The sequence below is a fragment of the Ptychodera flava genome, chromosome 9 (assembly GCF_041260155.1).
Source record: "Ptychodera flava strain L36383 chromosome 9, AS_Pfla_20210202, whole genome shotgun sequence".
In the NCBI taxonomy this organism is placed as follows: Eukaryota; Metazoa; Hemichordata; class Enteropneusta; family Ptychoderidae; genus Ptychodera; species Ptychodera flava.
The window spans coordinates 21,615,635-21,638,996 of NC_091936.1; the positions used below are offsets into that span (position 1 = coordinate 21,615,635).

The 23,362-nt window shown below is 37.5% G+C and overlaps 1 protein-coding gene across 39 annotated transcripts in view; it reads left to right on the forward strand.

The window, feature by feature from the left end:
* The window catches only part of LOC139140349 (vinculin-like), an 81,802-nt gene that overhangs the window by 6,188 nt on the left and 52,252 nt on the right, over nucleotides 1–23,362 (forward strand). For all 39 annotated transcript variants that reach the window (XM_070709515.1, XM_070709517.1, XM_070709520.1 and 36 more), the window contains exons 2-8: nucleotides 12,701–12,808; nucleotides 17,221–17,392; nucleotides 18,659–18,804; nucleotides 19,852–20,020; nucleotides 20,772–20,999; nucleotides 21,448–21,786; nucleotides 22,708–22,946. In XM_070709515.1, the coding sequence (XP_070565616.1) occupies nucleotides 12,701–12,808; nucleotides 17,221–17,392; nucleotides 18,659–18,804; nucleotides 19,852–20,020; nucleotides 20,772–20,999; nucleotides 21,448–21,786; nucleotides 22,708–22,946 (1,401 nt within the window). The remainder of the gene's footprint in view (nucleotides 1–12,700; nucleotides 12,809–17,220; nucleotides 17,393–18,658; nucleotides 18,805–19,851; nucleotides 20,021–20,771; nucleotides 21,000–21,447; nucleotides 21,787–22,707; nucleotides 22,947–23,362) is intronic.

Here is a 23,362-nt window from a genome sequence, read left to right on the forward strand (position 1 = left end):
TTATGAGTTTTTATAAATGTAGTGGATTTTATGATTATTTCACATCCATATTATCTACGAGATGATGTTGCATCAGGGACTGTATTTCACGCTGTCAGCAGAGAATTCTCAGGCTGGTAAAACAGTAATCAAATATTTATCTTGGAGTTCATGAGAGGTTTGCTGTACCCAGCTTAGGCACTCTGGGTCTGATTTCAGATGAACTCTCGGTATTTAGTTTCACCATTTCATATACACATTGAAAAAGGAGCAGAGTTATGCAAATTTGCCCGTACCAACCACTGTCTTTATACCTCTGCAAGAAATACAAGCAGATTTTAAAGGTTTTCGCTGTGGTATCAGATTTCATTAAACTCTTATAAAATATCTAAGAACTTCAGTATTACCGTCGACCATTGTTCAGTGCTTGTTTTCCATTGCGTCCAAGACACACTGAGAGATCACAAAAATTAAAGTGTGTACATACCTATGGAAAGCTTAAGGTAGTTCACACCTTGAATTGAAAGACTTATAAACTTTTACCCAAATTGTTCTCAAACAATCTTTAAACTATTCCCTTTCAAATCAAGGATAAAAATCAGGGGTCACAGTAAAAAATTTCGTACGAGAGAAACAAATTACCCAATATTTCCCAACACTTGAAATTCAAAATGGCCGCCATACCTGTGCTAACTCTATGGGGAAAAATACAATTTTCGATTTTCATAAAAATTAAGGTGGTGAAAACTTTATAGTTATTCCATAAGCTTCAAACTGAGCCTCCAAAAGCAGTAAACCAAAAAGTGCATTATTAAAGTTTGAGATTCCAAATACCGGTATCTGTCCTCAAGGCACATAGCTTCCAGCTGCCTTCTGTATCCAAATACTGCACTTTGTCTTGGCAAAAGAAGGTCAAATTTAAGTTTGAGGCCCACTTTGATGATTCACTTTTGCTGTACCCTGGGCAGAAAGTTTATGTTGCCCCTTCCATGTCCTGATTCATGTACAGTACTGATATACCCGTATAGATGAATGCACAATAACAGTACACAAAGGAGCTAGCTCTGTTCTCCATATACAACTCTGCAATAGGGATTTCTTCACATGGATAACACTGAACAGCGATCTTGACTGGCAGGTGTTATTGTGACAAAGTAAAACATTTGAGATGGGTGTTTGGTTGACTGTTTGACCTCACTGCCGGGGTCTTATTCCATGTGTCCGGCTTAATTTTCCCAAAGTCCCACCATATATACTGGTGTCTTGAATGGAACAAATGTTCACAAGGCCAAATCTCGCTATTGGAATAATCTGTTCGGTTGGACCTTATTTCTTGACACAGCCGTTTCTAGGGACAAAAGTACTAGAATTGAAAATACTACAAAGCACTAGAATTGAAAATCCTACACAGTCACCAATGAAAAATTTATTGAATCATTCAGTTCTAGAATGCAGTTTTCAAGTTCTGCTGTGCACAGATGGTTTTCATAGCAAACCAATAACAGAACTATTCTTGTGGGAAAAATTTCAAAAAAAACATGTAAATCTTTAATATCTGTAAATTGGGCAAAGAGCTTAAGTGCCATAGAGAGCCTTTCTGAGAAATGCAAACATGGTTTTATGTGAGTGGGAAAAGTTTTATTGCCAGCAAGAATACCAGAACAATTTTATTTAGAAAATGAATATTTATCACCAACAGTCCCTGCCAGTCTCCGTTTCACGGACCTTGAAACTAAAGCCATGCACTGAGTGGTTTGACCCCTACTCACATGTTTCAGTGCAAAGTCAGTGGGGTGTGGCTGAAACACCAGCCTCAAAGATATACACAATGTCTATAAATTTTCAAAACATATTTGCCCTAATTCAGTCCAAAAGCAGTCCAGTGAAATTAACAGTCTCAGAAATAACCAAGTAATTGTTGGATTCTAGTGCTGTCCTTTAAATTTGAGACTACAGTATTTACATTTGTCAGGGATTATTGGATTAAGTATTAAATTTATTTCAGTGAAGAGACATGTTATGTGTGTCGGCGGTGAAAACCAATCCCAGGGCATAGTGGTATGCCATACCAGTTTCACATACCATTTACATATATACACAGATTGTCTCCTCTGCAGTGTTTTCATTGGTCAAATACATTTGCTGAAAACAAAACTGCAATGAAACCACAGGACCTGAGGACCCCTGATATTTCACAACTCAGCAAAATTTATCGTCAGTCAGATCCTAAGTATTTTACTTTCACATGTGTACAGATCCGTAACGTTAGTTCTCTTCAAGACACACAGGAAATACTCATTAATCTTAAAGCAAGTGTAGCTGTTGTTGGAAAGTATGGATGATACCACTGTCATAGCAAGATTTCTTAGGATATAATAAACTTCTCTCTGACCTACAAATGTGCACAGCGGTAGAGTACATTTGACTGGGAGTAAATTACACATTAAAAAAATGATGTCAATTTCAAGGTCAAGATCAGGTCATAAGATAACTGGTAGCGGCAGACCGTAAAGTATTGAATTGATTATTGTAAGCAATGATTATTTCTGTTCCGGTTTAGGAATAATTTATGTTATACTGCTATCAGAACTCGACTTTCAACTTTTCAGTCAATCTTATAGACAAATATGTTGTTTTATTGATTCAATTTTGTATCCATCTCCAACAATAATTGAAAACTATTGAACATATCAACAACTACCAATTGTAATTATATTTCATTAAGTAGAGTAATCATCACAATCTTAATTATTACAATTGAAACATACATGCAAATATCATCAAAATATGACAGCTTTGTCCCTGCAGGACTCATATGCTTTGTAAATATTACAATAAGTATTTCACTCAAACAGCAGCTAGCAAAATATATATTTTGAAAGAAATTACAGTATTTAGATTTCCTTGCATAACATATTGCAAGTAAGCATTAATTCGAAATTTGATGGATAATACACATTGCCTTGACTGCATCTCAAACGACCAAAAAATGTTAGGATGTTTAATATCTCAAGGTAATATTAATTAGGTGATACAGTCAGCATATGGACTCTGAGGTACATTGTAGATTTTAAATTCTGTGAGTATGATATTACATGGTGAGTCATGATCTAATTACTTTATCTGATTGAAAGAAGCTCTTCATCTCTGGTGATTCAAAACCGAGAGATTTCAGAATAGATAAAAGGAACGGGCATTGTCCTTCCAGACATCCATTTGTCCAATAATAATAACTTTGCATCAGAAAAAGGGTAAACTGTTATTTAGCAGTGTATTGAGTTGACCCTGCCGCAATCCGATTTGCTCTTCCAATTGGAATAAAGACATTTCCTTGTCACTTCCATTGATCACACACTGGAGGAATTAGGAAAGGATGAAAGCCCGCAAGCGTAATTAAATTGTAGTCAATGATTGGAGTATGTGGCCTCTCTGATTCAATGGAATATCGATACTAATGGAATTACTACCTTCAAACAAAAAGATGGTTTTTGTGTTGCTGTTTGTTCAAATTGCAAGCTGCAATGATCAGAGTATTGCTTATGAAGCCAATACTGTATACAACATTTATGTCTGATAGTTGGGCTATTTCATATTTTATTTCATCCCAGCTTTCATTATGAAGGCTTTCTGTCATCGGAAACGCTTTATAGAATCTTTAATGGGCAGTTGCTTTCATAGGCAGAATTTTTTATAGAGATGTTGACTAGACTTCAAGCTACTTGATGTGAAAGTGTCCATGACCCCGTGACCTTTGACCAGCCGAGGATAAAGCCCCATGGAATCTGCTCTGTTTTATTCAGCAATATGATGTTTCATTCCGTTTCCACAATCAGAATCTTTCTTTTACTGAAAAGCAACATCAGTGCTAGTACTTGAAAAACTTTTTTCAGAAGATGTTTGTAACATTTTTCAGTGTCGTGCATGGAGTTTGATATCGAGCAAAGGTGAAATGTGCCATCTCAGCATTTTAGATACATCATTGCCGATAAAAAAAATTGTTTTGCACTTTCACACAATGCTGGCCATTCCCTATGGAACACTGATAAAATCAGAACATGATGCCAATCACTCTTGAGGAATTTTGCTCAGAGTTTAAATGTAATATCAGAATCTGTACAATGCGTGTCGTAAGAGGATAGGGTCACCGCGAGGCTAGGGGATATCCTGGCTAGAGGTTGGCGTGCCAACGCCATGAGGTGATTCTAGGTGTGGGCAGCCATTGTCTGCGGTAAACTTGGGCCAAAATAACCACTTAGGCAGCATTGTGGTAAGGAGCGAAAATATCATTGTATAGCAAGCTATAAAGACGGACTTTTAAAGAAACAGTGAATGCAAGAACGGAATTCCCACATTGCAGTGACGTGTTTTATGAACTATAATCTCCAAGTTGGCTTTATTATGGTTGTGTTAAGTCTTTCATGAGAGAATAATGCAAGAAGGTTTGAAAGTGCAAGGACCTGGTTCCACTTGCTTTGGTGTTTAAAAACCGCTGTACCATGGCCATCAGGGGTCTTTATTTTGTTTCTCGTCCAGTGCGGCTCATTTTTGTGCCGTGTCAGCCAGGCATTTTGATCGCCCTGAATGCGTGGCACAGGTTGCTATAATTAATTATAATTACACAGTTTGCTGAAGCGAAGGGGTCAATTGCGGTCACTGACTGAAGCCACATCTGTAAACGGAGACAGAGAATCGATGCTCTTTGAAACTACAGATAAAAACAGGAGGGCAGTCACCGAAACTGATTTATTTTCATTTGCCCTGCCGCAGACAGACTGATAACAGAGAGTATAAGGTTCTCATTCACACTCCAGTTACCATTGGTCAATCAGTCATGAAATCAACACAATAGCCAGGTCCAATATTACACTTACGTACCTGCCTTCTCTCGCTGCGTAATCTCATTTCACAGAAACAGCTACTTGAGTTTTGAAAACCCTGATTCAATCTCAGCACTGACAAATGTAAAGTTTTAGTGCCAATATGCACTTAACAACCATTCCAATCACATCAAGCGGAGTTTCTGTTCTTGATAGGAAATCCTGTGCATACAGTGAAATCAAACACATGTTATGAAGGTGTGTAAATGTATGAATGGAAATGAACACTCCAAGTGCTCAACATCTGTCGTTTATCGCACACTTTATTCATTTGCAGCAGTTTAAAAATTCCTTCCGTGATGGATTTACTTGTGCCTAATGTATTTCTCCTTTTGCAAAAAGATAAAACGCTGCCTCTTTGCTTATTGAATGCAGAGTACATGTAGTTGTGTTTTTTTATTTTGGTCATGTTTGTACAAGTTACAGTACTGCTACATCATGTACTGTGATGCTATCTGTATGGTAAGCACAGAGGAGGAAATTCAAACCGCCTGCCAGTAACTTTTCAGCTGGGCAGGTGAAATTTTAAAGTTACCTACCTGACGGCCAGATGGAAATAATCGCCAATTTTTTGTTTGCTTGGGTAAAAGGCAAGGTATACCAGATTAACAGGATGTGAAATATAATTACTGGGCAGGTAATCTTTTACTTGAACAGGCAACTTTTTCAAAGTCACAAATGTGCATGTACTTGCCTGGATGTTAATAGGTTGTCATTTCCCCTCTATAGTGTCCTACACAGGCACAGTTGAAGATTATCACTGTGAAGTGTACAAGGTACATGTATACATGTAGCCGGTAGCATGCAGCTGTTGTCTGCATGCAGAGCAGTGTGATAATTACCAATTAAATGCAAAATTCTACACAGACCACAGAAAACTCTGTAATAAATATTTTGTTTCATTCATGTACCGGTAGTTCTCAGTGAATAACATTGAAAGGAAATTTTATCTGTATGCATGTGGGATGTATCAATGTTGAGTACACTCAGTGTGACAGTTTTCGGACAGGGTAGTGAAATTCGCTCAAAGCCGTTTCATAAATGACGAGCAGTACGAAATCTTATTACCATACCTTTTGAAACTTTATTGTGTTTATATATCCTCAACTGTAACACCGACAGAAGTGGCATTTAGTGGGTCAAAGCTGCCCAATTTTTGACCCATGTTGAGTGCGTAGTAATCGGACTGCTATCACAGTAATTGGACGTCGTATTTGAATATGATTATAGGGGCTAAATACTGATATTTTGAAACTTCAAACCCCAATTTTCAATTTCGATGTGCTTAGAAACTATTGTGACATTTTTTGTGACAATTAGTTATGTTTAATCCATGGACGACGCAACTGGTAGATTTCGACTTGTATAGCGCTTAGATATCGGAAACGGTCTGTCTCTGTGTGCCGCATTCAACACCTTGTATCGTACGGTGTGGCTAACTTCGCCAAGTTTGTAGCGTCCGAAATAGCTTCTACCGAAAAAAAACTATCCAAAACAGGACAGCAGCGTCACCTGACTTAATATGCAGTAGCATGACTTGTGAAATGCTATCATACAGAGCGAAGTGAGTATAACTAACAGCATGTCATTAAATGTCCGAAAACTGAGGTCGTCCGAAACTTGTCACACTGAGTGTAGAATTTATCGGCACAGAGAAGTCACAGCTGTTTATAGAGGCACCGTACCTTCTATGAGGAATCAGTATGACAACAATATTGACATGACAAACATAAACAACTACAAACAAAAATTCTTTTATTATATTGACCGTGAATAACACAAAGGAGGCCTTGGAACTTGCTTCTGACTTTCCTTGCTGACGACACACATATGCACAAATTGTCAAGAGACATCGCTGTCACTTTCAGGGAAGAATTTTGATGGATGGTGTTCTGGCACTTCAATGTAATGGAGCTGCTAGCTATGCTGTTATGATCGATACACCTGTCATACTTCGCTTTATATCAATAAACTTTAACACTCCCCGTCAGATTCAAATCAAGATTACTAAACAAACACAATTTTTTGAAGGGACATCCGTCATCATCCTCATCTTCCATCCACTGAATACACTTTTAATAAAAACTCAAACTGCTCTGTATGTGTACTTTTTGATCACATAACAGCACATCGATCCTTAAGTTTACAAACTCAGCAAAGTCATTGAAGTGTGCTGTTTATTTCACATCACACCAGTCCATCCTAGACAACAGTATGAACCACACTGTGATGGTGAAAGTCTTTACCATCATTAAAAAGTTTTTCTCATATTCTCACAGCTTTCGAACCACATGTACATGTATGCATTCTCAATAAAACCAAAATCCACCATTTATAAATAAGTGCTCATTATCTGATATAGGATGACAAGAAGCTGTGCTACAATATACAAACTTATGAGTGATGCACATATTTGGTCATAATGCTTTGAAATCACAATACTGTGGCTGACACTTGAAATGTGATTCGAACAGCAGATCAACACAGACTTGTGTTGGGTTCACTAAAATACAATGCTTTGAAGTGTGCGCTGTATACTCAAAAATCATTTTCTTTGGCCGCAGAGCAACTGAATTGAGCAAAGAATAGTTGAGGTACGTTTTCTGTAATTATGAGGCTGTGTGATTTCAAAGATTGTGTGCAAAGGGAAATTTTTCAATATTTAGTTAATTTGGCTCACATAACCATTCTTTAATCTCAGTGAACCGTAGCCAAACACTGCAACCAAGAAATATTGTTAAAAACAGAAATAACTTTTTAACTCACGGCCAGCTGTCAATCACTCTATTGATAGTCAAAATGTGATGAAGACATATAATGGATTTATTTTAATCAAACCTCAGCGGTGTTCAGCATGGATTTATCCTTCGGGCTCCAGGTGACAGCATGAACCACAAAATGAAATCAATAGCCTGTGAAAGTGTTAGGCTTGTCTAATTTACCCTGGAGCATCAATAAGGGAGGGCATGCCCCTTCTTTCTGTTTCCCTGGCAACAGGCTCAGCAAACAAGTCAGATCATGAGTTGAATGTAGCGTCCCTGGCAGTGATGCTACAGTATACCATCAGAGTATCAAGACAAAGGGATATTCTGTGAAAAATATGAAAGAAAAATTCTAGAAAAATTCCTGATGACCATAACGACATAATTAAACTACTGGGTAAAGCACAGTATAACAATAAATTTATAGGGCCAAGATCTTTGCAATATGATCATTTTAATAATGGAAAAAGAACTCTATGCTCAATTCCCAATTGTACCTTGCTGGCACTTGTAATGCATGGTGTTGTGCCACCAAAGGTATAATTATCCCTGCCTTGTCCGAGGCACCGTGGACCAGTGGTTAGGTAACGGATTCACTATCGGAGGATGGTAGTTCTAGACCCGGTTCAAGTCCCGGTAGATCCAGAGTAGCGAACTCACTGTCAGAGGACGGTGAATTCGAGACTCTAGCACGGTGTTGTGCCCTTGAGCAAGGCACTTTACTCCTCAGTGCTCCATTGGGGTAGTGGGTTATGGGTACCTAATCCTGTAAATGGGCTAGCGCCCGTTGGATGATGGACTAAATTAAAAATTATTAAAAAGAAATACAAAAAAAAAGGAGAAATGAGAAGAGTATGTCAAGAGTGATGGAGGCACATGTAGTGATCCTCACAGTTTTGTAGTTTCCACCATACAATGATTGTGATACATGCAATTTGTCGGGTAAAAGATGAATCTTCAAAATTTTTTGATACGGTTGCATTTTTTCAAGATGTATGTGGCAAAGATGAATTTCCTCAATTTTACATTTGATGAGGGTATATACAGAGATATGGATGTGGTTTTGGTGATGTTCCTCCGTCATGTAAACTATCGAAACATCCATCCAAAACAATTTGTCATCAGGAACATCTAGTGCAGTTCTCTGACAGACTACATCTGTCAACGATGGTATTATGAGTCACTTGAAAAGTGAACTGATCGATTTGCTGGACTGAGGGATGCTTCATACAAACACTGCAAATATTTTGATGTAAATTCTTCTCATCTGCAGGAATTGTTTTCTGGGAATGAGTTCACTCCATGACTCATTGTTCCAATATTTGTTTCGTGTACTGACAGCCAATCACGGATTTGAAATGATCATATAAGTTTCCAGTGCCTTTGCCATACTGACATTGTTGCAGTGCATCTTCATGACCTGTTATTTCATTGTCACATTGAAACTGAATGAAAATTGCTTGAGTGTAAAAAGGGATGGATCCGGTACATCATACTACATGATAGAAAGTAGCTATCAATTGTCAAATCCATATACACTGTCCTGATACCTAGGGGGTCCATTCCAGGATAAGTATCGGGATAGCGTTGGGGTTACAGGTAGAGTTGTAATGGCTATCCTGAGTTGGGTCACCCTGAGTTTATGATACTTGATACCGGTTTACATACTAATTGCTTCACTGTTCTTAAAGTGACTGTGTAAATTTTCAATGATAATAACATAGGTTTTTAGTCCCCGCGGACGAAGTCCGGCGGGACTTATAGATTGGGTCCCGTCTGTGCGTCCGTCCGTCCGTCCGTCCGTCCGTCCGTCCGTCATCAACAGTTTCTCAGACACTGCTGAACCAATTTCGTTCAAACTTGGCACAAAGGCATAGCACTATGACCTACAGATGCACGTCGATTTATTTTGTGATACGATTGCAATTTGGCCGCGAAGCGGCCATTTTGTTGCGATTTTTCATGTCTTTGGACCATAACTCAGACATCCTTGAGCAGATTATCTTCAAACTTGGCACAAAGGCATAACACTATGGCTTTCATATCCATGTCAAATAATTTTGCGATATAATCCAATATGGGCGCGAGGCGGCCATTTTGTGGCGATTTTTCATGTCTTTGGACCATAACTCAGACATCCGTGAACAGATTCTGTTCAAACTTGGCACAAAGGCATAACACTATGGCCTACATGTGCATGTCAAATTAGTTTGCGATACAATCCAATATGGCCGCAAGGCGGCCATTTTGTTTGCGATTTTTCGTGTCTTTGAACCATAACTCAAATATCCTCGTACTGATTCTGTTCAAACTTGGCACAAAGGCATAACACTATGGCCTACACATGCACGTCAAATTATATTGCGATATGATCCAATATGGGCGTGAGGCGGCCATTTTGTTGCGATTTTTCGTGTCTTTTAACCATAACTCAACATCCTCGTACTGATTCTGTTCAAACTTGGCACAAAGGCATAACACTATGGCCTACACATGCATGTCAAATTATATTGCGATATGATCCAATATGGGCGTGAGGCGGCCATTTTGTTGCGATTTTTCATGTCTATGGACCGTAACTCAGACATTCTTGAACCGATTCTGTTCAAATTTTGCACAAAAGCAAAACAGTATGCCCTTCATATGAACACCAATTTATTTTGTGAAATGATCCAATATGGCTGACAGGTGGCCATTTTTTCGCGATTTTTTCATGTCTTTGAACCGTAACTCAAACATCCTTGAACCGAATTTGTTCAAACTTGGCACAAAGGCAAAGCACGTACTATGGCATGCATATGCATGTATCAATTAACCTTGCGATAGGATCCAATATGGCTGCAGAACTGCCATTTTGTTGGAATTTTGCATGTCTTTGAAGCATAATTCAAAGGTCATTACACCCATTTTGTCCAAACTTGGCACAAGATCAAGCACTATGGCATACATGTCAATTTTCTTCGTGACATGTTCCAATATGGCTGCCAGATTGTAAATTTTTTTCCAATATCTCTGCCCAATGGTCATTTTTGAATTTTTTCATGTCTTTGAGGCTTAATTATATGCAAATATTCCTTAACCAATGTTGTTGAGACTTGGTACAAAGATAAAGTATTATGGCATACATATGCATGTCTACTAATTTTGTGCTATGATCCATATGGTCAATAGACAGCCATTTGATTAAATTTTGGTGTGATTTTTTTATGTCTTTGAAACATAAACATAGGTCACTGTCCCTCGATGGACTGATTTTGTTCAAACGTGATACGAAGATAAAATACTATGGCTGCATTCTTGTGCACATTAAATTGTTTCATTATATGATCCGAAATGGCTGATGGCTGATTACAACAACATACCCAATCCCATAGCATTTCGAAAATTCCACCAAACCATGTGTATAGTATGTGCCGTCATGACACTAGAGGCAGTGAGGGCATCGTTATGTGTGATGTAATCAAAAGTTCCTTCAATGGTCATTACTGGCAGAGATAGGTCAATTTTATTGAACGTTCCTCAGATTACTTTATTATGCAAGTCACAGGCCTGATGCACCCGTTGCATCAATGTCATTCCACGCGACCTAGACCACAGCTACCTAGACACCAAAGATTATAACAAAATGGACAAGCGGGGACTGTGTCATCAACGATGACTTGTTCTAATTCCTTTGCAATTTAAGAAAAAATTGATAGAGTGTAATTACAGTTACTTAGGGCCCCGGCACTGTAACCTGTGAACAGTAGACAGTGACATTCAGACTCATGTTCAGTATTCTGAAAATGATCAATATCAGGCCAACAATGTAGCTGCAGTGCTGTAGCTCAAGGTTGTTAGGGTGTTGCAGCGATATCAGACCCTTAAAAAGACAGCTGGTTTTTCCAATTCCCTGCTGACCTTTTCAAAGTTATTCCTCGGAGAATTTTGATGTGGAAAACATGTGATAAGATCACCTTGATTGAAGAGGGAAAAGGGAAACATATGTCAAGTTCAACCCTGAGTCCAATGTCAGGATGTTGAAACATTGTCCTTCTTTTAACCAGGGATAAAAAACTAAGCATTGTGGGTAAATTTTTTGAATGTACATGCATCATTGAAATATGAATCGCTGAGAGTCAAAAATATGCTTCCTGAAGGAAGTAAACATGCACAGACACTCACTGAATCACACACACACACACACACACACACACACACACACACACACACACACACATACAGAGGAAAATAAACAAATAAACACGCCAAATAAAAAATAACACCCCCCAAAATTTAGAAGTTTCGAACAATAATGGTTGCAACAAATATAACATGTCAGGGTGTATACGGTATTATGATGTTACAATGCATCATAATATTTCTGTCTATCTGGTATTGCGTCTTTTGCCATATACAGTCCCCGGGATCCAGTCCCTTCTTTGGAAAAACCCTGTTCTTCTCTTCATGGGATCAACCATACAGTTGAAAATAATTGTAAATCCAAAATGTCACAGGATGGGATGATTCCTTACATGTTTTCATAGCTTTTCACTGTCGTTATGATCAGTATTCATGTTTGCTTGATACTGAAATGGTCCTTGAGCATTGCAGAAATACTTGGAATTATGATATTTAGTTTCAAAGTCGAAGCTCTCTTTATGGCCAGAAGTATATTAAAACTCACAACTTGTGGGACATTATTAAATTTTTACCACTGGTAATGATGCCATGACTCTGAAGGCCTGTGTCAGCCAATATACTTGCATGCATGTGTGTTTGTTTGTTTGTTTTACTGCTAGTAATTGTAAGAAAGTTTTGCCCCAAATTTCAACTAGTACATGACAGATAAAAGTGCCTTCAATTTGAGCTTAAATATGGCTGTGACCTAGATTCTCAGTGACATCAGTACACTATAACACCAACCAACATGCTCATGAGAAATTTAGCAATGACCATCAAATACACGCATAGTGAAATGTGCAGACAATATTAGATTGGCAAATTTTGACCAGCAAATATGGTAATAATTTTGGACGACTGATTACCGCCTGATGTTTTGCAAACATATTAAAACATTTTTTTCCAATGTCATTTTTGCAGGTGTCTCAGCTAGTTATTTTACATGAAGAAGCTGAAGATGGCAACGCTATGCCAGACCTGTACCGGCCTGTCCAGGCAGTCTGCGCAGCTGTCAACAACTTGGTCAAGGTACAGTAAAGTTCTGACTCCCTAGAGGATATCTCAGTGGTCGTTTATTTGTGTTACATTTCACACAGAACTCACAGACAGATTCGTAAACAGAATTGTAAAGCATCACTCTGTGATGAGTCAAATTTCAATCATCTGTGTTGTGTCTTTTTAACGTGAGGTCAATGCGACCAACTTTTGTTGGTTCCCAAATTCACATATACTGTATAATGCATAATTCCTGCGATTGCAAAAAATAAGTCAATTTTGAAACTTATGAAATATGTCTCAATCAGTCCAATCGTAAATCTTGAATATTGTACATCTACAAATATATGCTTGGAATGAATGGGCAATCTCCATGACCTCTGTGTTACCTCACATGCTGGCATTATTGGTTTTGTAAGGTTTTGTATTGTCTTGTATTGTATTCTGTATTCAACATTTCTGCTGTTCAAACAATTCAAATTTTGCTTGAATGAAACATAAGTTACATAAGCAATTCACTACGATATTATGGTTGGCAGTAACACAGTGATTATGCAATCAAAGCAGTGAATTCTTATCAATTAAAATACAAAGATGTAAGGTTTTGTATTGTCTTGTATTGTATTCCATATTCAACATTTTGCTGTTCAAAAAAATGCAAAATTTGCTTGAATGTAACATAAGTTACATATAAGCAATTCGGTATGATATTATTGTTGGCAGTAACACAGTGGTCACTGAATTCTTATCAATTAAAATACAAAAATGTAAAGTTTTGTTTTGTCTTGTAAACAGCAAATTGACAGAGAGGTTCCCGGTGTAGTTCTCCAATTCAACCATATGGCTTTGAACAGAAATAGTACATACACTGTAAGAAGTGTTCTTTGCAGTAACAATATAAAACTATTTCCAAAACAATGTCCCGACTCCATATGCATAAATTAAGGTAGAATGCGCCTCGAAAGTGAAAGACTAAAACTTTTGCTCAAACTTTCCTGAATGAAACTTTTGGCCATTCTCCTACCAAAGCAAGAATAAAAATCAGGGGTCACTGTGCAAAATTTGGTTCTAAAGGGACAGATTACCTAAGATTTCCTGATATTTTAAATCAAAATGGCAGCCATCCCTTCTTAACTCTATGGGGAAAAATAAAATTTTCAACAAACTGAGGCGGTGAAAACTTTACTTTCACAAAGAGCTTTAAAATTAACCTCCAAACATTGTAGAAAAGAAGACAATTAATAAAATTTGAAAGCCTGAAATTTCTGTCCCCGAGGCTCGTTCTACCTTAAGTAGGACATCACTGTGAATATGAACTTTGAAGAAACTGCCGAAGTATTTGTTTATATTCAATGATGTAACAGAAAACTCAGTTATCTTGATATTTCAGTGAGAAAGTCTGTCAGTGATGTCAAGTACATTTTAACTGCTGCTATGGTAACAGTCAGATGCATAATTTAGCAAGCCAATTATGAGAGACGTTTTGTTTCATCATACAGAACAGTAATGTGTGGTCTGGCATGTCACACATTCCGTATCTTCTCATCGATACAGTAGTCCAATAAATACACCATCACGGCTGGCAATTTTCATTATGTGCCTTTATATTGCTCTAGTATTCCCCTAAGGCATGCAAAATAAATGACATCGTGGTTTGGCTTATCAGAAGATTTATATCTTTATACCCTCCAGCACTGATCAACATTCCCACTGTGTTTAATTACTTTTCCACTTAAAACACTGAACTACTTTTTCCCCTTCTATAAAATGACCAGATGTTCATTTTCAGGAAGTTCTCGTTCAGTAAAAGGCCAGCAGCTCTACCTTTTGATGATTTTTTCACTATTTTTGTTAAATATACCAATTGCAAATTCTTCTTCTACTACCCAAAGCATATTGAAACAGCTGTTTAGCTTGTCAACACATTGCCTATACATGTAAAATGCACTGTTCGTTGTTTACACTTGAATTCTAGTCTGGACCAGAATTCACTTGTCAACAACGACAATGCAGTCTACATACAGCTGAATTCTGTGTACTATCTCAATATGCTTTGGGGAGTACAACAAAAGCGAAAATAGTGGAGAACTCATCAACACATTCAGCTCCTTTGATATTATGTCCCATGTGATACAATCACAATACATTTATTTTCTAATGTATATCCTACCTGTAAATATCCAACCCTTACAGTGTTTTGTGGCCTATGTCCAGTCGTCAATGTTCTCTGCAGCTTGGAGAAACAGAGGGGTGTGCAATTTACATAAAAATACATAACTTGCATATTCTTCACATGAGAAAATGTAATGACCATATGAATGGATTGCTCAAATCCAGGGGTGTCCCACCCCTGAAAAATCCTATTGTGGAGAAAGCTGGCCATGCAAGCAGGATCTAGTCGATGATATGTAAAATGCAACAAGGGGAAAAAAGACAATTGCATGGGAGACATTGCCCTAAGATAGTGCACAAATCAAAGTTGAAAGTTTTTAAACTTTTACTCATATTTTGCTCAAAAAACCTCAAAACTATTTTAATTCACAATCCAGAACAAAAACCAGGGGTCAGTGTTCAAATATTTGGTTAAACTTTTGAAGCAAATTACTTCAATGGCATGGTATTTGAGATTCAAGATGGCTACCGATCACTACCTATGTTGACTTTTGAGGAAAAATTAAAGTTTTAGAAGTTTTAGAAAAAAAAAGAAAGATGAAAACTTTGTTTCTCTGCATCCACCAAATGTATCCATTCAAACCCTATGACTCATGAAGTTGTTTGATCTTTAAAGTTTGAAAATTTGTCCAAAGGTCATTGCAACAGTCTGAGCATGCAACGAACACTGATGCTCTGGTCTTCATTGTCATTTCGATCAAGTGAAGTCATGTTCTTTATGGACCACAAAATCTCATATATATTCAAACAGTCACTAACAAATCAAAATTGTAAACTTTCTTCTTTCATCGACTCCTCAAAATTCAGCAAACACTGATACAGAGGCCAAATAGCTGGCATCGCAGACATTATTGAATTAGCCTAGAGGAACATTTGATCTAAAACAGATGAGACAGCAGTATGGCAGGTGCCCAGCTGTTGAGTTCTGCCAGTGTTGGTGTAGCAGTGACCAGTACATTTACCCTTTCTGTGACACTGACATCATTGCTCTAACAACAGCTGAATAGACCAACCGTGATTCTTGTATCAATCTGTCTTCATCATTATAAGGGCAAGCCAATATTAACAATTGTGATCAGGAGAGTTGGACCATATGTTCCGCATTTATGACTGACATAAGAACCGATATGAGGCCTGGATATCAGGTAGCCGGGGCACCCACCAAACTTATGCAAGGCATAAATTAAATATTCAAAGATGAAATCGATCTCCAAGAATAGTTTCTTTACCGGAAAGATCTGTCTAGTTTTTTAACGGGTAGACAGTGTCTTGATGTGTGGCACCTTGGGTATTTATAGGATGTGTTTCCATCCTGCTTTGCATAATGAAACCCTCAGCTGAGATGGCGCCCTCTATTTGTTTCAGGAGGATGTGTTTTAGTATCTTGGCTTGCACTTACACGTAGTCCATAGTTCTCTCTGGTGTATTTGGTATTTGGAGGTTTGCTATTGAACTTGCAGGGTAGCTTGTATTTGCAGTTACGCTGTTTCTCAATAGCAACTACTGCTACTGTATGCCATGTGTATGAAGGGGTGATATCTTTTTAATTTGCATTGTCTGACATTGAAGCTCAAACTTACATCAGCCTGAGAGCAACTTAAGCTATACATGCATCTGTGTTGTAAAGAAAATTGACATTTCAAAAACTTTAAATTAAAAAAATTTGATAATTTCATAGTTGAAAAAAAATTTAAAAAAAAAAATTCAAAAATCGACATGTCAAAATACATGTAATGACATTTCATCTGTGTATGATTTTATGTAATGGTTGCCTGCATCTTCTACATATGTAATGTAAAGAGAGTCATGTCTGACATTGGTGCATAAGCCCTTACTCAAGGGTGCATTAAAGGCCATAACTTTAAAGCTTGGCACTGCACCTCTCATTTCTCAGTCTCAGCATGAGAGAACGTCCACCCACACATCTGGTTGAAATGTTACACCTTTGACCTCACTTGTCCCGTTCAGTGGATCTCTTTACATCATCCAATGGATTGTGGGTAGAGTCGGCTTGTGATTATAATCATGCTCAGTGTGAAGACATCAATTTCGTTATACACTGTGAAGATTATTCAGAAAATGACCATAGACAATAACAAATAGTACAGAAATGTTGTTGCATGTATAAAATTCTGCAAATCATAGTATCAATGATTGCATAAGTAAATTTCTTCACGGTAAAGTCCCCCAACTTTGTACATGTAAACAACACATATCACAGCTTGATTTTTACACGAAGCATGTTCTTCTTCTGATTGTGATGGTCGTTATAGGTCGGCCGTGAAACCGCCGCAAGCAGTCAAGACAAAATCCTGAAGCAAGAGCTGCCACTAGCCCTGAACAGAGTAGAAGAAGCCACGGGGTTCCTGGTGGAGGCGTCTGGCATGCTGAGAGACGATCCATTCTCAGTGTCAGCGAGGAAGAAATTGATTGATGGCGCCAGAGGTGAGAGGTCATCTTGGAAACCTGTAAAATATATGGTCTTGAAACTGGGTGAAAAGTGATCGCTCAAATTGGGCCATCATGTTCTCAAATTATATCTGATTATTTAGTTTTCACAATCAAAGCAGTAACAAAAGATTGCTCCTTGTGAATTCAAGTGAGATCAAACTTTGCGTTAGATGGATATGAAGATTTTCATAATTTGAAATTTCTTTTTCAATACCATAATGAAAAAAGATGACTCACCAGGGAAAGACCAGTGCCACTTTCATGTCTGGAGTGATTGGAGTAACAAATCTTACTGAATAATCTAGTTATATTATCTCCAAATGATCTTTTCAATTTTACAGTTAGGTAACATTTTGTGATCAACTAGATTTCTTAGTTTTCACTGGATCTTCAAAACTATAATTATAACTTTATATTACACAACTATATCATCTGCATATAGAATATGGTAGAATTATTATACTCATTGCGATAACACAGACTCTTGTTTTAGCCATGGTCATCGTGATATCCATGACATGAAATTGACCTTTCCTTGGGCAGCCATGGGTTGTTCAGGTCGATAAAGGTCACTTTAGTTTAGAAACTGTTTATTTCTTCGTAAGGTCAAACTACCAGACAAGCAGGATGTTCTGGATAATGTCATCCGATACCAGGTGTCCCTTGATCAGTTTACCCCGATTCCCCGTGAACAGGTCCATACTCACCATTGACAACAATGGGATTGGGCCAAACCATGTTGGTGAAAGGGTTATGTGTTGATGACAGAATAAACCCATATCCGTGATATAGCAATCCAAGCATCCTATGAAAGGATTTCAATAAAAATGGACAAAGTTCTTCTGAATGCATTAGCATGCGGGTCAATGCCCTCTGGAAGTTAACCCTTTGAGTGCCAAAGAGTCATTTTTTTGCCTTTATGAAAAATAACGCTGACAGTACAGACAGACAACCTACTCTTTTTTAGCTTTCCCCAAAATTTTGATCAAAAACTAAAGCAAATGACAAGTATAGTCTGTCTGGTCAAAATCATCAATAATTGCAGAAAAAGCTTCATAAAAATTGGTAAACTGTTGCATAGACAATTTTAGTGGGAAAAATTACAGCACTCAAGGGTTAAAGGCTTTCAGATGTATTTTACAACTGACTTTTGTGAACTTTATTTATAGATACTTTCTTTGTACTATCAAAAATTCAAACCACGCAGATTTTGTATTTCCGTCAATCATTTACACATGGGGGAAAATGTCTTCTGATCAGGTATTCTGTCCGGGACGTCGGCATTACTGCTTGCCTTTGATGAAGCTGAAGTCAGGAAGATTATCCGGGTCTGCAAGAGTGTGCTGGAATACTTAGCCGTGGCTGAAGTGGTCGAGTCCATGGAAGATCTGGTCACGTTTGTGAAGGTGAGATTTTTTGGAAGAGGCTTTGCGTGGATGAGATTTTGTGTTGTATTCATTAAGCAAGGCCAAAGAACAGAGTGAGACCCTCTGTCATTTGACCATTTGTCAGTTTACCATTTTCAAAAAACTTCACTTTTTAGCCTATGATAAATCTTGTCAGCAGTTTGTTTCTCTATTTATAAGTAAACCCAATCTCTGAAATGCAAATTTAAAGTAGATTCTATCATTACATTTATCTCTAATGCACTGTTTTTGAAGACTATGTAAGATTTCCAACTGACACAACCATACCGGTAGGTTTTGCTGAACTGAAAATTGTTTTACATACCGGTATATGACAGTGTTGTTCAATGACCTTGAAATAGGGGCAGAAATTGTGAAATAGATTCCCATTCTATGTCCTTTGATTATCAGTAGTTGTAACCTTTGATGATTTTTTCACTATTTTTATGTTGTATTATAATAACAAGTTCTTGTTCTACTCCCCAAATCGTGTGGAAACACCTACCAGTACTTTGTAGCCTGTCAACTCAGTGTCTATACACGTAAAATGCACTGTTATTGTTTACATTTGAATTCTAGTCTGGACCAGAATTCAAGTGGAAACAATAACAATGCAGTGTACACATGTACAGGCTGAGTTGACAAGCTGAATATTGTCTATTTAATCATGTTTTGGGGAGTAGCATAAGAAATTGCTTTTGACATTAAGAACAAAAATTGTGAAAAAAATTATCCAAAATTACAGCTACTGTCCCTTTAACCCTTTGAGTGCCAAAGTCAATTTTTACTGCCTTTATAAAATGTGCCGGTAAGCCAGAAAATTTTTTCAGATTTTTTCCAAAATTTTGACCAAAAACTGTAGCCAATGAAAATTAATGTCAAATTGGTCCAAAATTGCCAAAAAACGATCAACAAAATTCACTGGTGAAATTTGCACAAAAATTTTGGCGGGATAATTTACAGCACTTTAACAGGGTTAAAACAAGCAATCTTACCAATAACTGTTAAGGAAAACAACAGCTCTATCAATTGTACTTTCACTGATAGAATCTTACACCAGGGATGACAGGTATGTCCAAGAACATAGAGGCAAGAGAGAAAGAACTGATACATCAAGTACACAAAGAAAAACTCTCCAGTTCATTGAAAACTGTGAAAAATCTGACACCAGTATTAATCTCTGGTATCAAGATATTTGTCACTACAAAACAAACAGGTGAGCTTACATACAAATAATGTTCCCTGTCATGTGTTGGATGTCGCGAAGTACAATTTCAATTGTAATTTTGTTCACACTTTGATTTGCACTTTAACAAGAAATTGAGTTCACATGAAGCGATTTGTCAACTGTCTATTTCGTTGGTTAGTAGATTTGCAAGTTTTAGTCTGAAAGGTGCCGACAACTAACTTGTCAAGCGAAGGTGGAACTGTATATTGCATTTTCACACATTGATTTTGTTTCAGAGTTAGAATATGTTTTTTCTTTTGCATGTGTTGTTATCTTTATGTCGTTTGATAATTATTGTATAAGTGGGCTACAGCTTCAAAATTACTTTCAGAAAATGCATTGCTTAAGATATCCTGAGATCCTGTGTGCAAGCACAATATTTATCCTTACTTTGGCAAAGATGATAGTACCATTTTGTATACTGAGTTTGACTTTTGTTTTATGAAAATGATTTGCTTGTAATGCTGATTGCTCCTTGTCCCACTGACTTTGCTCCTTGTCTCTCTCTATCCCCTCATGATCATCATCATCACCATGATCATCATCATCATCATCATGATCATGATCATCATCTTCATCATCATCATCTTTATCATCATCGCTACCATCATCAACTTCATCATCAACTTCATCATCAACTTCATCATCATAATTATCACCACCACCACCACCTCCTCCTCCATCACCATCATCATCATCATCATCATCATCATCATCATCATCATCATCATCATCATAGGTGGAAGAGGAGTACCAGAAGCAGCAGAGAATCGTAACTATGTTGTCTCTAAGATGTCACAAGAAATCCATGAAATCATTAGAATCTTGCAACTGACAACTTACGATGAGGAAGGCTGGGATGTGGATGACATCACCGTGATGAAGAAAGCACAGGCTGGTATTCTTGGCCAGATAGATCTTGCTAGGGAATGGCTAGGCAATCCAAGTGCCGATCCAAGTGGTTTAGGTCAGTATCAGTTTTGGCGTTAACATGGTGAAATTTTGTGTCATAACTTTCCAGTCACTATGGTAGCTGCATATGAATCCCTCAGTGTACACACCTTCAAGGTAGCTGTGAATCCCTCGTCTGATGAACATAATTATCAAAGACCATGAATGCTGTCAATAGATGCCAACTGCTGGTATGCCAGTCAATGGTTCAATGGTCAGCTTCTGTGCATAGAGACCCATCAATTCTGTTGTGCTCAAATCTTAAAGGGAGAATGATGCAAAGAATTGTCTGCTGTGAACTTTTTTGACAAGAAGAGCTCTTTTGGGTTATTTTTATGAAACCATGCAGAGTATGACATTTTTCATTGTGATTGAAATCTCTTCCGTGGTAAAAAGGATGCATCATTGAAATTAACACTATAAATGATTATTCAAAATAATCATTGTTTGTGTCGTTCCTGCAGGAGAAAGATCCATCCGGCAAATTGTAGATGAGGCTCGCAAAGTTGCTGCCATCTGTGATGGCCCTGAGCGAGATGAACTGATGCGTGTCGCTGATGAAATCTCTGCCATGACTGACCAGCTGGCACACATGAGGGCTCGCGGTGAGGGGAACTCACCTGAGGCTCAACAGCTGGCCAGGGCGATCCAGGACAGGGTTGAATACTTGGGTGGCCGTGTGGACAGCGCCGTCGCGCACCATGCCCAGAGCGGCATACGTAAACCAGCACCAACTGTGAGCGGCAAGGTCGAGCAGGCCCAGCAGTGGTTGGCAGCTCCAAGCGTTAATGACAGAGGACTTGGTTAGTTGATTTCAGCAAAGTAATTTCATGATTAATAGTTGATGCATTGTTTAATCATGTCAATAAAGAGAGCTGTATGAAATCTATATACATGTATTGTTAACATAATGTCAAATAAAATTGCAATAGAAATTAGGAATTTGCACATTTTTTCTGTGCAAAGTTTATCACCCTGTTATATTCAAACCTAGTCAGAATATACTTTATAGTTGTATGATCAGGTTGCGCAATGGAATGTATACCTGGAGATAATTGGTGCATATCCAGAGAAATCATTAAGTAGTGTACAACAACAACTTATGGCAGAGCTATATCTGCTGCTAGGTCACTTGTAATATTGACTATTTAAAACTGGTAAATTTTTTGTGATGCAAAATTTTTGAGATTTTGTCAGGTTTGTCGATTTTACGACAATTAATATTCACTTGTTTTTCTCACATAAAAAAAAACTATGCTAAGCCTTGTCCTTCCATTTACCATCCATTTCATGATTGCAATGTTAGATCAAATAATTTTCATGCTGTGGTGTGAATTGCCAGGTAATACTTAGTATTCTGTGTTCTATGGTAAAGGAAAATAATTCAGTTACTAGAAATAGTACTTTATAATAGCGCTGATCGCAAATGAGGTCATTTTCTCTCATTTATATGCATAAATAAATATTTGTCCGCATTTTCCACATAAATGACAAAAAGAAAATCTGCTAGTGTTACAATGGCTACTTAAAGTCATACTTATTGGGATGAATTTATGGTTCAGACTACAAGCTACAACAACAGCTGTGCATGCAAAAACAAAATTTGTCTGAATTTTAGGCAGCCTTGTCCGAAGTCGCACCCGCGCTGCTATATTTAGTAACAAACCTGAAATCGCAATCAGCGCTATTCCGATATTTTCAGTATGAATTCATGCATTCAACAGGTCAACAAGCCCTGCGTCAGGTGATTGGTGAGGGCAGGAAAGTCGCTGAAGGTTGTGTCGGCCGTGAACGAGAAAGACTTCACAAACTCTGCGATGACTGTGAGGTTTTGACCAATCAGCTTGATGAACTCTGTAGACAAGGAAAGGGTAACACCCCCCAGGCCCAGGCTGTAGCAAGACATCTGTCTAGCAAGTTGAACGAACTCAGAGATGCCATCCAGGAGTCATTAGTTCAGCAGGTAAAGTAATGCTCCACAAGTGGATTCATAGCACTTGTCACATATTACTAACATGTGGTGGTTTGGCTCAATTTTTGTTGAAGAGAGATAACTTAAAATTTATCTTGATTAAACATAGCAACCATGCTTGATTTCATACCAAAGAATAATACTAAAAGTTAACTTTTAAACTTTTGTCTTCTTTCATATAATATAGATATATTATATATATATATATATAATATATATATATATATATATATATATATATATATATATATATATATATATTATATATATATATACAGGATTCATGATACATTATGATACATTTTTCATATAATTGAACTTTTGTTGCCATTAAAGCAGGAAACGTCTTGATAAGCGTCCAGTTTTAGTCATATTTTTTCTGCCTTTCATTTTCTGTGCCATTTTGA